The sequence below is a fragment of the Chlamydotis macqueenii genome, chromosome 6 (assembly GCF_036417535.1).
Source record: "Chlamydotis macqueenii isolate bChlMac1 chromosome 6, bChlMac1.mat, whole genome shotgun sequence".
In the NCBI taxonomy this organism is placed as follows: Eukaryota; Metazoa; Chordata; class Aves; order Otidiformes; family Otididae; genus Chlamydotis; species Chlamydotis macqueenii.
This window is the reverse complement of record NC_141561.1, coordinates 30,726,793-30,742,563: the sequence shown is the minus strand read 5'-3', so window position 1 is coordinate 30,742,563 and position 15,771 is coordinate 30,726,793. Positions and strand designations below refer to the sequence as shown.

General features: G+C 43.3%; 1 protein-coding gene across 2 annotated transcripts in view; it reads right to left on the bottom strand.

The window, feature by feature from the left end:
- Positions 1-15,771, bottom strand: part of SATB2 (SATB homeobox 2) — a 127,784-nt gene that overhangs the window by 42,730 nt on the left and 69,283 nt on the right. For both annotated transcript variants that reach the window (XM_086750980.1, XM_086750979.1), the window contains exon 7: positions 7,658-8,130. In XM_086750980.1, coding sequence (XP_086607106.1) covers positions 7,658-8,130 — 473 coding nt within the window. The remainder of the gene's footprint in view (positions 1-7,657; positions 8,131-15,771) is intronic.

Sequence of the window (15,771 nt, the reverse complement as noted above, 5' to 3'; positions counted from 1 at the left end):
GTAACATTCCCACAGGCCATGCTTGCAGAAGAGGAATGTGTTCACCCCAAGACAAGGACTCTGCGCAGGCACAGTTTGGTTTGCCCTTGGAACTTGCACCATTTTTAAAATTACACACTGGATCCATAATTGACTTTAAAAAAAAAATAATAACCAGCAGTGGAGAAAGCAGCACATGTCCAATCAAAATAAAAAAGTCACTGGATCTATTTAAGGTAGGAGTAATTTTGAGAGTGTTTTTTCAAACTAGGGGAAATGTAGTCCTTCGAGCCAGCAAAGTCACTGTCGTGGGCCCTGCTTTGCACTCATTCTATGAAACCCTGCTTGTGAACTCATTTCTTTTATTTTTATTAACTATAGGACTTCCAGGACAAACAACCCAAGCCTCAGGCAAGAAATCTTTTTTTAAGCAACTTCTGAAAGACGAGGCAGTACAACGTAGAGGGAATGTTATTCAGACTGACTGCTGCATCCACAGGACCGGCCATCGAGGCCAACATGAAGGCCTGACCAAAGCCCACAGAAGGCGAGCAAAGCCGTTCTGCTTTCTTCCCAAAGGGCTTTGGCTCAGGCCTGGACAGGCTGCAAACCAGACCTCCATGGGACAGCAAACTGCACTACCAGTGACTGAACACAGGAATGTTTTGCAACCAGAGCTTTTCAAAAGCAATCTGGACGGGGGTAAGGAGGTCATGCTGGAGTGCGGCCCAGACACCAACGTCCTGGGGACAGAGGAGGACAACGTCCATCAGGCAGCAGGAGACTCGCGAGCACTGACCAGGACCCCACACGGGCCAGGTCCGATGACTCAGATGGGAGCTGTGCTCCCCCGCGTACAGACCTAAGCAATGCATCTACGGGAGCAGGCACTAAGGTTAAAAAGGTTCAAAACAGGCGTTGGACAATCAAAACACTGGCCAAGGCAAAAACTTAAACTCAACTAACGTGCTAAACCTCAGTTTTTATGTTCTTTATAAGGAGATTATATATACGAAGGACTAAAAAAGCATAATCGCTTTTTTTCTGACTTTTGGTGTATTTATGCCTCTCCATGCTTCAGCTATTGCCAAAAGCAATAGACAAAATGCTGAAATACTAGAAAAATATTGCTCCTGTAGTACTTAAAGCTCCAACTACTCTAAGCCCAGTACTTGTAACTGACAGTCTCAACAGAAAAGCTATTCTGCTTCCCATCAAGTATAGATGTGACTCCGATCAATAAATCCCTACATTTTCTGATTCTGAAATTCAACATCCGAATCTTAAAGATCAGTGATGTAAACCTGTCCCCACTCAGTATCCCAGTTCAGCGTGCGAGGCCAATTTCCAACACGGAGGGAGGCAGCACTCAGGGAACCCCTGGTTAGCTCCTTATTACCACTGAATACACTGGAATCTTACCTTCAGCTTACAACAACAGACTTGATTTTTCCAGGCTAAAATGACTGTTTGTATTTAAAATTGTCTGTTACTTGCAGTTGAAAGCTAGAGGAGGCAGGTCAGCCTGAGGAGCTCTGCAGCAGAAGCACTACCTTCTCATAACCCTTCAAGGGAATAAAGTGCCTCCACCTGCTATGCTTTTCTCACATCAAGGCAGGCTTTCACCATGACATCTCTCTGCCCTTCTGCACTGTCTCCAGGTCCCACCTTCAATATTGTCTTCCGAGCTGAATAAGATACATTCAACAATTCTAAAACTACTTCTCTTTGCCTCTAAGTATATAGCACTCAACAAGAACCTCTATATGAAGTACCTGTAGGCTTCTTAGGACTTAAGCTCATTTTCAAACGCTCACGGCTTTGTTTCCATTTTCTTGCATCTCTTCCTAATTCCAGCTAGGATATGAAGCAGAAGTGCTGGAAGTCTCTTAAAAATGCTTATCCTGGCAACACGTCCACTCCAATTTTGCTGAGTAAAATTGCTTTAGATAATCAGTGGAAATTTTTGAGTGGTGAGCCAAACCAAGCACCTTCATATCCATCCTCACAGCTTCCATAAGGCAAAATTGGTTTTGCACCCTGTTCCCTGACCAACTCTTCAGTCTCAGTGGGCAAAATGTGCAGTGCCATGTTCATGTCAGTTCATATGAGCTTCAGAACTTAAAGGACTTTGACTGGTTTTCCATCAGTGTGAACGAGAGACTAGCTGTCTCCCAGTACCCCTTAGTGTAGCTGAATGCATCACATCAGTCCCTCATTTAAGAGAAATCTCCTGATCTCTAGATTCACTGCCTACAGCCAGAGTACGAGCCTCTTTCTTACACTCGTTTAACTAATGCTAAAATACACACATCTCAGGAGAGAGCTGCTTAGGCACAAAGCATTTATAGGCTGATTTGAATAAAACTTATACAGGGTGCAACAATGACAATTTGATTTTTATTATTAAAAATGAAGTGTTTAAATCCTCAAAGAAAATGCCTTTATTACATTAGTTTAATAAAGCCTCTTTTTTATTATGGTATCTCTCTTTATGAGGGAAGACAGGACGTGCATGTGGAGCTGAATGTGGACGCATGGGGAAAAGAAGGGAGAGAAGGGAGAGAAATACCGACCACCTGCAGCCACAAAGTGCCACCATTTATATGACATACATGTCAAACCTTTATGCTGAAATATGCCGGAAAATGAGCAAGACGCACAGCTCGTGCACGCTCCGTATACCCACACATTTGCTCCCAAGGCTCAGGACTCCTGTGCATCAGCTGAGCAGGCAGCAGCCGCCTCCTACAAGCACACATTCTGAAAGCCTGACTCACATGCTACTTAAGATCTTTTCATTCAGCCTATTGAATACAATTAAGTTAATTGAAACTGAAATTTTGGGCAGTGCAAAACCCACTGTTGGAACAAATATCCCATGTACCAAAAATCTGCAATTTATTAAATTAAGCACTTCCCTTACAGACTGCCTTCTTTCCTGTGAGTACAACAGAACGCTGCTTGTGCCACATTACACACAAGAATAAAACAAGCAGGCAGCATGAAAGGGTTTCACGCAATAAGAGAGAGTTTTCTATGCGGAAAAAAAAAAAAACAAACCAACAAAAAATCCTCCCCACAACCAAAACCAGAACCCTTGCTAATTGAAAGTCTGTGCACAATGGGGCAGACACCATAGCAATGAATGCAGCATGACTGCCTCACTAGGTATCAGGCAGAGTTAGATCTGCTTGTCTTCCTCTCACTGAAGTTAAAGGGAATGCTATTTGCAAAAGGAATTCTGCCCAGGATTTGGCTCACAAGCAAGTAGAGGTGGAAGAGTTAGTTATTTCAACAAACCGTATTTCTAATCTTAAAGCCTCTTAAGAGGACTCTTTTTTGATCCCAGTTCAGTTTGGTGGAATTTTGCCGAAGAAAGCAGAATTAGACATAACTGTAAGGAATCACCACTCACCTCCCTCCTTGCCTGCCTACAAAGCCTTTCTTTGGAGCTTCTGCTCTCAGAGCCCCCAACCCTCTATAACCGACTGGCAACACCTTTGCATGCCGCAGAAGCATTATCTCCCCGTTCTTCTTTGCATGAGCCTGGACTTGCCCACGGTCGCACCAGAGGCTGGGGCACCACCCAGCATCGATCCTGCGTGTCCCTCTGCCGCAACCCACTGCTGCAGCCACGGTGTGACCGAATCCCTCAAACAAGGGGGACCAGTTTAGCTTATTTCATCATAAATTGCACTACATCTGAGACTGGCAGAGTTTCCTCCTCTCTGTGCTGTTACTTCCTTTAGTCCAAAGAGCCACAGTTAGGCACCAGCTAAGCGGGCAGCAGCTGAGCGGAGTAAGCGCTGCCTTCCTCTCCGCAGGCTGGAAAGCCAACGCTCTCACTCCGAGCCACTCAGGGCGGGAGGGAGGGAGCAGCACTCTTTGGGAAGAGAGTTAGAAGCAGCCTGAACATGCTTGGTGTTTTTACCCAGCTCTCTTTGTATCTGGCACCACAACTGTTTAATTCAAAAAGCCTCAGGTTCACGGATATTTCCAGTTTCTGAGGCTGTTCAGTAAAACAAGCACTGGCCACTCGCCCAAACATTTTACTAGTTTTGGCTATTGTGTCAAAACATTGGCAAAAAAAAAAAAAGATGCTTTAAAAAAAAAAAAGAAAGATATAAACAGAAACACTTATGCAGTCTATAGACTTAGCAGTCCACTGGGCACTCCTGAGAAAGAGAGCAGCAGTTCACTTGACTCGGTGCTTTCGACTGTCTGGACTCTTACAAACAGCCTGACCTATCGTCCTGATCGCAGCTCCATGAAGGGACACTCAGCAAGCAGGTAGAGGAGCAAGAGTACGTTCATTTTCCTTATGCAAAGCAGGATTCAAATTACCTGTTTTCCAGATAGGATTTTGAAGAGCACAGATCACTTCAGCACCTCCAGATTTGCTAAAAAACTTTACAGAGGAGGACTAGGTAAACGTTCACTTTGGAATCTTCTGTTTGAAAGAAATCCTCTTCACGGCTAACACAGCCTGGGCCAGCTCCTAGCCGCATATCTCGTGCAGCTCTCCCATGTGCACAGCAGGTATGAAGCTGCCTGATGTGTGGGAGTGGGACCTCAGTGGGAGTACTGTGCCCCAGGAAAGGCACAGGATTTGTCACAGAGCCTGAAGTTTTCATGTGTGCAGACAACAAGGCTACAGGTATAAGCAAATATTGCTGTCTTAAGCTATGCATTTCTAACTTTAAGAGGAAGATTTAGATGTTTCAGAAACCACGTAATTGCACCTCTCCTTCTTCTGACCCTCCTCATGTCCCCCTTCCCACACACACATGCATGCATACATGTGTCAGCCACTTATTCCGATGGATTTAGCCTAGTTTGGATCAAAGCCTCCTCTACTTCATTTAACAGATTTGCTCAGATGGAAGGTCTCAGGGGAGAAATAATGTTAGTAAGATGGGGTTTTTCAGCATTGAGTATGTAGGTCATTGGACTTTAAAATAAATTAGAGAATAGTTTATCTATTAAACAAGCCTCACAGTACATATTTCATGAAGTTATACTTAATTATAGGCTAATGTGCACCATGGAGCTACCACAAAGAAAGACTAAGCAGTGGTCCATAATCCAGCGATTAATACAATTATTAGCTGGCTGGCAGCTAATTATTTGCTACCATCATGACAAACAACAGACCCCCAGTTTCTAAGGCTGGCCCTTCCTGTGAAATGCAACAAACTCAAACATTTCCAGAGAGAAACGCACAACCCTCTGCACCTCCTGAGGAAAGTGTCCTTGGAGGCACTAGGGGGAATGCAAGGAGGTGAGAGTAGACTGGAACTTCCACTTCAAGTGCCTTTTACAGAGTTTGCTTCTTCACCAGGGGTGTGTGGGAACATCCCACATCTTCTACTGTGCAGCACAAGGCTGACTGTCTGAGCACCTCTTCTTAATACCTCAAACAGCCTCTGACGCGAGGGGAGCTTGATTGGAGTTGGAATTAAGAGCTGAGGACAGGGAAGCATAAATATGTACCTACAGTCTTTTGGTACAGTGATGGCTCCCAGGGACATGATGCACTATATGTAAGATCCCCTGCTCCTCTGTATTAAGGCTATGTAGACTAACGAAACACAGCTGTGAGATGAGCAAATCTTTTATGGATGTTTAAGACTTGTCTGTTCTGGAATCAGCATCATAGACTGTACAGTATATTGTATTACTTACAACGGAGGGCTAAGCAGTAGGTAATTTCTTTCCTTTTATAAAAAATTATGTCTGATATCTTGTAATGAAGCAATAAAAAAAAAAAAACAACATGAACTGGTTGGAGGACAGAGCATCACATCCCATTTCCCAGTGCAGCCCTGCCCAGGAAAGGTGGTTGGCATCTTCTCAAAGGACATCACCTCGGCACATCCACTCAGTGCTGCCCAGGTCTGTGTTCCCCATGAGCGAGCCCAGTCTGAATGGTTACACACCTAGTGTCCTCCGTCACACAGGGCATTTCAAAATGCTGTCAGGTGTGACTGCCCCGCAGTCACACTACCAGGAGCCACTGAAGTTGGGAAGAAACCACATTTTACCCAAAGACTTGTTTAGTGTCCTAAAACCACTAGATCTATGCCAGAACACCATGCAGGTGTAAAAAGAGAAAAAAAATCCCCACCTGCACCCTAGAACCCCAAACCGTAATGCAGCTGATTTGGTCCAGATTTCAGATTATCTATCAGGAGCGTCGTGCCACCTCTACCGCAGCTGCTATTAAACGCACGGGCAGACAAAATGCTGTGCCACTGCTAGGCAGAGGCCACAGTGGTCTCTCTCATGTGCCTGCCTTTTCCCTGCTGTCCTGGAAAGTCAAATACTATGTTTGGTCAGTAACATGCAAGGCTTGGGGTTTCCTAGATGCACAGAATCAAAACCTTGCCTCCTTTTAAATACTACAGCAGAACTGTTAACTTAACACACAAGTAGTATGACAGCTTTCTTGCTGGGGAATTAGTTTTTTGGTTTAATGGCAGACTTGGGCATTACCTACCCAGCTCTCCCAGTGTGGCTAAAGCAGAGCTTCACGTTCAGGGACAGTGGCAAAGCCCTCACCGGCAACGTTACGGCTGACCTCTCGCTCAAGTTCAGAATATGTCATTCTGTCAATACCATCTACCTTGATTATACCAGGCTTTATATACAACGGGTTACGATCCCAGAGGGATGAAAAGCTTTTCCAAATTAAAAGCAGCATTTTAAAGAGGAAATACTCATACATTCCTATGTAGTTTTCATTTGATATCCTCAAGGCTAACCCCAGAACACAAAGTCACGTTGATTGGAAGTGAATGTTTTTTCTGAGTGCAACCATCTTATGAATTTAATGGAAGGAGGGAAGTAATAAAAATGTGCTCCATACTTTAATTAGTTCCCTCATAACATGGCATTTCCAAAATGGCAGTGCCAAAGAAAATCATTAATCTAGGAGAACAGACAAAGGCACTGTATGGGGCAAGGGACAGACCTCCAGGAGACACGCATACACTCTTTTGCTGGTAAAGCTTACCTCAAAGACCAATTCCAATTGCACAAAAAAAAATTTGCACCAATAGTAAATATTAAGCCACTTTCCATTTCTTTAGTATCACAATTCAGAGACGATACTTTGTATGCCTTGTATGGCAGCAGGATAGACATAAATGGTCCGTCTTTCTGAACCCACATTCACCCTGGGTACTCCAGGTCCCAGACTTAAGCTGACACTACCATGCGATCATTTCAACACCTACATTTCACTAGGCCAGTGAGAAAACCTGTGTCAGATGTATGAAAGCAAACATGATCTGCTGCAAACGGCAGACATCTTTCCAGCAGTCAGTCTTTAGGCCTACGCACACTTGTCTTACACATTTCTTGTGGCAGTAACCTCCGGCACTAGCTGTGGCATCAGCTGTACCACGGGAAGGAAGTGACAGAAGCCCAAAGACACCTCTGACTCTCACTCTCTTGTTACCTCTTCCCGACCATGAGGCAGGGGCAGATGTGGAAGTTTATAACCACAGAGAGAAACTCAGGGAAGAACTCTCACAAGCAGAATTACTGCTAGAGTAGTTTGACCTCTTTCTATGGCACACCTCCTGCCTTGATCTGCAACAACCACATAGCCCCATGAGAGCCACAACTTTGCCCCCTCAGCACTTTTTGGTTATAGAATAGAAATTGATACCTGGGTGCGGTTGAATGCTACTCTTGCAAAGACAGCTTGAGACACACTGGCTCTCTTCAGCTCGTCTCTGACTTGCTGGTAAATATCTGGAGAGACTTCCACCGATGAATTTGATGGCTCTGGTTTAACAGCTCTAGGGATAGGTGGATGATTCAGGAACTGCTGGTTGATAGCTTGTGGGTGCTGGTGAGCCAAGAGCCGGCTGACAGCAATCTGTTGGTTTATCAGGTGGGCCATTGCTATCTGCTGCCTCACCAGTTGTGGACTGAGCTGAGGAGACAGGAGCCCAGGGTTTATCATTGTCTGCATCGTTGGCACTTGGTTTCGGATTGGAGTACTGTGATGAATTTGGCCATGAGGAGACTGTTCATTAGTTTTTCCCAAGGTTGCCAGCTGGTTGATATTTGGTAAGTGCATGGGACGTTGACCAAGAACACAATAGTCTGAAAGGTTTTCTCTTTCCACTCTTTCCACTGTTAAAAGAGAAAAATTAGTTTGCTGTCATTTCACTTTGCACTTACAAGAGGACTGTTAGGGTAAGAGTTACTGCAAGTGACTGTACACAACAGCATCTGCACTTGCATAAAAGCTTCACAGAAACATAAGCAAAAGCAGCACAAACTAAAAGCAACAATGATAATTAACATTCTTTTGGACTCTTCAGGCATCACCCACTGCTCAAGAAGCCTCCTTATCAAATTGGTAGCAGGTTCCTCTCCAGTCCCACTTCCTAAAGAAATGAGCTTGGATATTTCCACTCCCACTGTCACTAACTTTTGAATCTGTCACAGCAAATTGAGTAACTTTTAAAAGGGGTGAATGTTTCAGAACCACTGGCATCTAGGTGAAGGAAAGAAACGCAAATTAGTGTCCCCTCATACAAACTCAACGGAAACCAGAGCATTCCCTGTGCAGCTCAGGGAACAGCTTCTCATCACAAACTCAGCAACTATTAAATTATCCGACATAAACTCTACTGTGCGTTGTGTGTGGATAAAGTTAGCTGGTAACGTCAATTCACCTAGGTGCACTACAGCAGAATCATCCTGCTTGTGTGCAAGGATGCTACAAAACCATGCAATTCACACATAAGGAAATGTTAAAGCAATAGTTCCTATACACAAAGCCTCACCGCTATGAATCTGTCCAGAAACCTTAAAGCACCTCTGCGTGAATGCCCACTTCAAAGGAAGTGGCTTCACTCTCTTCAAAAAACCCCTTTGCTTAGCACAACAAAGACTCATGATCCCTAAGTGACATGATGCTACAAAAAATGAAACACTATGCACAAAATGCACATCTGTAATTTTATATACCGATACATATTGTCCCTTTAAAATACATTATGTCAGCAACATCACAGTATCTTTTAATGTAACTAAATGCACATATTACAAAACTAAACTTCCTCTGAAAGTAGTATTTGAAATAGGAAATGAACTTTCAGAAAGTTCAGAAATACAACTTACTTTGATAACTTTGAGTAATGAGAAGTCATTTTACAGTAGGTTGCTGATTCCACGAGCCTCACTACATGCAATTGGACAGGCATTTATATATCGATCTGACAGAAAAGTGCTCAGGGACACATACCATACAACTAGAAAACTACTACCTCATCCCTCTTGCTCTCAGCAAATAACAGGATTTATTTCATAAATGTCATACTACTATTATAACTTGTGTAACGACTAACAACTGTACAAGGCTTTGAACTCTTTTTTAAAACAAAATCTGTATAAAGCTTTGAAGCTCTACATGGTTCATACTCAGGATGACAGTTTACTGATGACTTTCTCTGTTTCCTCCTAAATAGGAAGACAGCTCTTTAGCTCTTTTCAGCTTCCAGAGTTCATCTCAGATGGAGAGGGTTGAATTCTCACTAGGGAGGAGGTCAGGCCCTGAACACACACACACACACACACACACACACACACACTTACTATCTTTAGAGTTGTTATTCTGGAACATCACAAGTACTGAATTTTACAACTAGGTGAATTAGCACTCAGGATTTTTTGTAAGAAATTTTAACTCACTTTTCCCATTCTTTTAAAGGAAACTTCTATAAAGTAACTGTTAAAAACACTTTTTAAAATAAAAATTAAGCATCTATAATTTTCCACAAAAGCCAATGTTTCAACTCAACTGATTTTCTAAATAAGTGCGTATTTGTGCAATATATTTCAACTATGCAATGCAATGCAACACGTGCAATACACAAACACTGCTGTCAGCAAACGACCACTTTGCTATGTTACTCACAGTCTGCTAGAGACACAACGCAGTATTTCAGTTTGCTAAAAATACTGAAAATTCCTATTCAAGTGTTGCTGCTCATCATGTCAGAAGGCCTCCCTGAAAATCAGATACAGAAGGCTCTATATCGCTATCCTCTAGGTTTAGCAACAGATATTTACTCTACGTGAACTACGAAATAGGAGCCGTGTTAACATCAGGGACGGATCCAGCATTGATACAGAGCTGTCACGTGTGGGCAGGGGAGCGGGGAAGGGGGCTGCTTTATCACAGCCCCAGGCCACCTTCTGCGACGCAGACGATTCAGAGCCCACGTGGCCATGCTAACTATTGCCTCCTCAGCCTCTCTGTGCTAAGCCTGCACCTGAGTAACTCCACTAAAGACATACAGCTGCCAGCAAAACCAAAGCAGTTATTCCAAAGGTGCAGCAGCTACTTGGCAATCAGGAATTAATCTGATGTAAATACAGCAAAGATGTGGGCTCAGTGTACACAAAATACTCGGAGCATCCTCCTAAAACAACATACAGTAAGAACTACTTTCGGTCTTCATTTACACCCCTGGAAATCTAGAGTCCTTCCACAGAAGCTTCAGAAGAGCTGAAATGAGTTCTGAACTATTTTGTAGTTCAATACACAGAGACTAAGTCACTGAAACCAACAAATTACTACTTGTTAGAACACAAAAACAGTAACAAAGTGTTTTTCAAAACTTGGTGAGAAATAAATATAAATAACATTCACTTTCTGGGCTGAACCACATTTGCCAAGTTTCCACCCACTCCTGACTTCAGTGCCAAGTTATAAACCCCTATAAAAATAAAGCTTAAGATGAAAAGGTTGCCAGGCTGTTAATCTCTGCAGCACTACTTGGAATTACAATTACACAGAGACATCACCTGACCTGCTTCCATAGGTGTATTTTTCCCTTATTATCAGTTTCCTTTTTCGATCGCGTTGAAGTATTCAGCCATGCATATACTCCCAATAAACAAACCAGATCCTAGTCACTTCAACCACTTCAATAATAAAAGGTTACCATTAACAGTTACGCTGGATGGAAAAAATGTGCATTACTCAACTCCTCAAGACTCTTTCCTTCTCTAACACATTGCCCATATCAGATTCACTGTTGTTCTTCGGTAACTATGGATTGGTAGGGCTCTGCAGTGCTGGACAGGAGCGAGCCTGAGACAACCCTGAGATGGAGACTGGCACTGTCCTGGGAGACAGGCCAGCTTGCCCAGAATGCTCTAAGAAAAAAGGTACACAGGAGTCACAAAGCTGCTGTGATACCAATGTTCTGCCTCAGATCTTGAAACAGGCTTTTTCCATCTGCATCCCCCATTTTTTCATGTTCCTACCCCATTACCATCTTTCCCTTATCCTTCCCTTATTTTCTATCACTCCACTCAAACTGGGGTTACATTTACAGCTCTTGTAGTCCTGTATGAACTATCTGGTACTTGAATATATTGGGCTACAAAGCAGTGAAGACAGAGCAGCAGGACCTTAAAAACTGGGAAGGAAGGGGCTCCATGGGTGTGTGCTGTCTACGGTCAAGTACTGCTGACAAACTTCCTCTGCTAGCGATGCCTGTGCTAGTTAAAAAAAAAAGCTGGTCCATGAGGCTGCTACCCACCTCCATCTGCAGTGTGACCACAGCAAAAGAAAGTGTTTCCCTTTTCTCCCTGCATTGTACTGCCTGGCATGTGATTCTGCAGTTCTTTGCTTGAAGAGCTTCTATAAACCAAGTGCAACGCTACTGCCGTGTTTCAGAGCCACCCACCCTTCTGAAGCCATACACTACGTAGGCAGACACAAGGTGTCTGGACAACAGGTACTATGCTAAGCTCAGCAAGCAGCTCTCACAGCACTCCAGCACAGCGTTGGCCCTTCATTTTCCTATACCCCACTACAACATGTCACTACCTCTCCAAGACAGTCAGAAACCAACACAGTCCTCAGAATGGGAGCAGCAAATTGTCATATTTCAATGTTCCTTTCTCTTCTTGTAATGATTACCACGTGTGTCAATGTATTTCAACTCCATACTGAGTCAGAAACTTCCTGGATACAGCACAAAAGGAATGTAGTGCACCCTTCCCCTGTGCGATGCTCTTAACATCTACCCCAATCTTCCTCGCACAGTCAAGCAGCTGACACAGTCCACAGCACAATAGCTTGGGGTGGTCCGCATGCAACTTTCCATTTGAAATAAAACCAGCTCAAAAGATTTAAAATAAGATTTATTTCTCCACCTTCCCTTCCCCTCACCCTTTATTTTCACTGAGTTGTTAATAGGAACATTCTGACAAACAGCCTGTGGGGCATTTAGGGCTTATGAGCAGCACTGAATTGACTGACGGCACCAGAAACCAAATCCCTGTGCACAATAACGGATGCGGCAGGCAGAGCAAAGCGTAACACATCTCCCAGCACTGCACTGCAGTGGGGACACAGAGGACGCGCCAGCACCCATGACCCAGCGAGTCCTGAACTGTTCAGTCCCACGGGCATCCAGGCACTTTGCCCCAGAGTAGGAAGAGGCTGCTAAGAATCGTTTTGTAATAAGTTACTAGCCGGCAGAATTGCCATGCTTCAATTGTGACAGGATGTCACCACCCAGGGCTGTTCTCCAGTGCTTCAGAATTTGCTTCTTTGTTTTATTTATTATTTAAAACCTGGTGATCACAAAAGCCATGACCAGCAGTGGTCATGGCCAGGCAGGGAGAGCTCTGTGAACTCTAGAGTGCCCTGCACTCAGTTTGAGATAGAAAGGTTCCCACAATTTCTCCTGGCTTCGCACCATCCTACTCACTGGAGCAAGACCTGAACTTTGGAGCTGTGCTTGGGGGACAAAGCTCTCTCCAGCACAGTACCACCCTACCCTCCGCCGCAGACAGGGCTGCTGCACTACACCGAAAGGGTGCCCTCTTGCTTATGCTACATAATTAGGAACTACCACTTTGTAAGTAACAGAACCACTCCAGAGCACAGAGGTGCTTTTAAAGTGGTAATTCTGTATCTTTTCATCTATAATTAGGATAATTACTTATTTCTTTTAATCACAGCCCACTTAACCACTTCAGTGCAAAGGGCTGGTCTGAGGAGTCTCATTTTCGTTCAACATCTAATCTTTGTATTTACCCAAAGTCTTTCACTGACTTCATTTGCTGTCTGATCTCTGCCTGGCCCATTTGTTCCAGCAGTCAGGACTGGAGAAAAAGCAGGCTGACTGGAGAGGCAGCCTTGATAAGAAGTTGTAACTTTTAAACCTTTCCCTTCCTCTACTCCTGCAGGATAGCTAATAACCTCAAAATAGCTATAGAGCACATACAGCAACTGTTTGGCTGCTGGCTGTGGGTAGCAAAGGCCTTTATCCAAGTCTAATGGAAAACAGACAGGAAAGGCCATTGTTTGTTCTTTGTTATGCTGCAAATTGTTCGGTTCCCACCAAAGTACAAATCACTATTTTTGCATTTAGAAGAACCATCATTAAAAGTGGGCCTTTGATCAGCATCAGTTTCAGGTGAGCTGAGCAGAGCGTGCTAGCATTGCTGACTCTCTCTGTGCAGGTGACGTTCTACTTCCCTGGTACTAAAGCCTAGATTCAAGTCAACCCTTGGGACACAGAGATGCTAACACGTTTTCTGTCAGTTCTGCTTAAACATTGCCAGTCATATTCTTCCGATGGGCTGTCCCTGGACTGCATTGCTTCCAAAGATCCTTGTCAGAAGAGAAGAATTTAACCCATGAACTTATTTTTGGGTTACTGTACAGGTTCAAGAGGGCACATAGAAGTACAAACTCAGTTCTTCATAATGATGATAACATCATTTGTAGACAGGACGTGCCAGATCCATGTGGCAGAGAAAAGCATTACATTGAAGGTGCTTTAGTGGCCACATGGTGTAATGCATGAATACTGGTCAGGTGAAATGGAAAAGGAGAAGCAAGGCAAACATCACCCAGAACTGTCTGACAGAAACACAGAGAGTACTGGTTTAGGCAGACTGATGGTCTCATTCAATACAAAAATGCCTCCCTTCCTGTCAAACTACTGTGGCAGAAGTTTGTCCTGCTATTTCTGTACTAACCTTCTGTGGGCACCTCAAGAGGGAGGTGCAAACCTCCCGGAATATCCAGTCAATTGTGCAATCCCTCCAGGAGATATGTACGCGTCTCTCCCTGACTCATAACATCATAACGGTGAAAGGAATGAGACAGAACACAAACATCATTAAGGCAGACATATAAACTCTTCAGATACTTCTGAGTGCACAGAATTCAGCTCTGCTCTCTATGTGTTCCATGAAATCTATATGATCACAGGCAGCCACATTGCAGCTTTCACACCAGCACAGCTCATGCCTGTACCTAAGCTTCAGATTTTCCTCTCCTTCCAATCTAATCCTTACTTTCTAAAAATGCCTTTCTTTTTGAGCTAACATGTTGTTGTTTTGCAGCACATAAAAATACTTTTTAAATATGAAGGAAAACTCATTCTGAGATTCTGTAGACTAAAAAAAAAAATAGCGCTCTCTTTCAAGAAAATAAGTAAGACTCAAAAGTGGCTGGACACTCAATCCCAGGCTCAGTGCACAACTGGTTCTCACTGAGAAAAGCACTGTGCTTGCAACAGGAGACAGTTTAAAACCGTAAAGTTGAGTGACATTATTTGAAAAGATTTGGTCAGCATCTCTTAGTTTAAAAAGGTATAAAGTTCCTTAATGGCAGGGGCAAGACACAGGAGAAGTGGCTAGGCAGTTTCTCTACAGAAAGATTTCCAGCCTCTATTGTACTGATACACGTTCCCTAAAGCAGCAATGGCTGCAGCTCCAGCCACATGCGCGTCCAAGAGATGGCATCCAGCTAAGTGGACATATCCTTCTGCCACAACACATGTTCTATTAAGAGTGAGAATCATTGCTCCAAAATAGCCATAACACATGAAAGACATTCTGCAAAGCTATATGCATTTACTTTAGACAAAAGTTAAGCTTCAGTAAAAAAAAAAAAAAGAGGGTTTTAATTCTCTTTGCAGAGAGGAATAGCCAAGAGGACCACAACTCATAAAGCTCCTGGAACACACTGCAGTGCATAAATTGTTTCTTAACAATATACAAACACAAATCCCCCACATGGCACTTAACATCAGGGACAATGCTGAAATACAAAATACTAACGTGGGTGTGAAAAACAGCAGTCAAAGAGTCTATAACTCTTGCTGAATCTTGACAACTTTAAATCTATATTTAAAGAGAGACGGCACTTATTCCTCATCACTAACGCAGACCAATGAACTACCCTCCTCATAAAATAGCAGTGTAGGCCACAGACCAAGAGGACATCTCTGAGTCAGAGATAATCTTCAGGTCATGCATGTCATCTAGATGCTGAGAAGCTTGCCTGTGAATTATGTTATTTTCTTTCCTTTTTCCTTAAGGAAGTGAGGAAAGTCCTATTTTTAGTGAAATAAATAGAGTCAGGAGTGTAAAAGTAAGCAAGGGAAAAATTACAGTAATGTTAAGAGCCACAGAGCTGACCTGAATGACCCTAACTGGTTTACTGCCAGAGCCGCAACTAATATCCAAACAAGACACAAAATGATCTCTTCTTTAAAAACTTAACATTTCTGCCTCAATCTGTTAGTTAAAAAGGCAAAGGGTCAAAATCTATACACGCATAAAACACATACATACATATAAATCCCTCTGTTTACCTAGAGAGAGGGAGAGAGAGAGATACACCCATATATGTATCGATAAATGGGATATTTTTCAAAGTCAAAAACATTGCTTGGGAAAGATCTGGTATACCTTTTCATGAGGCTTTCACAGCATCTGCTTCAG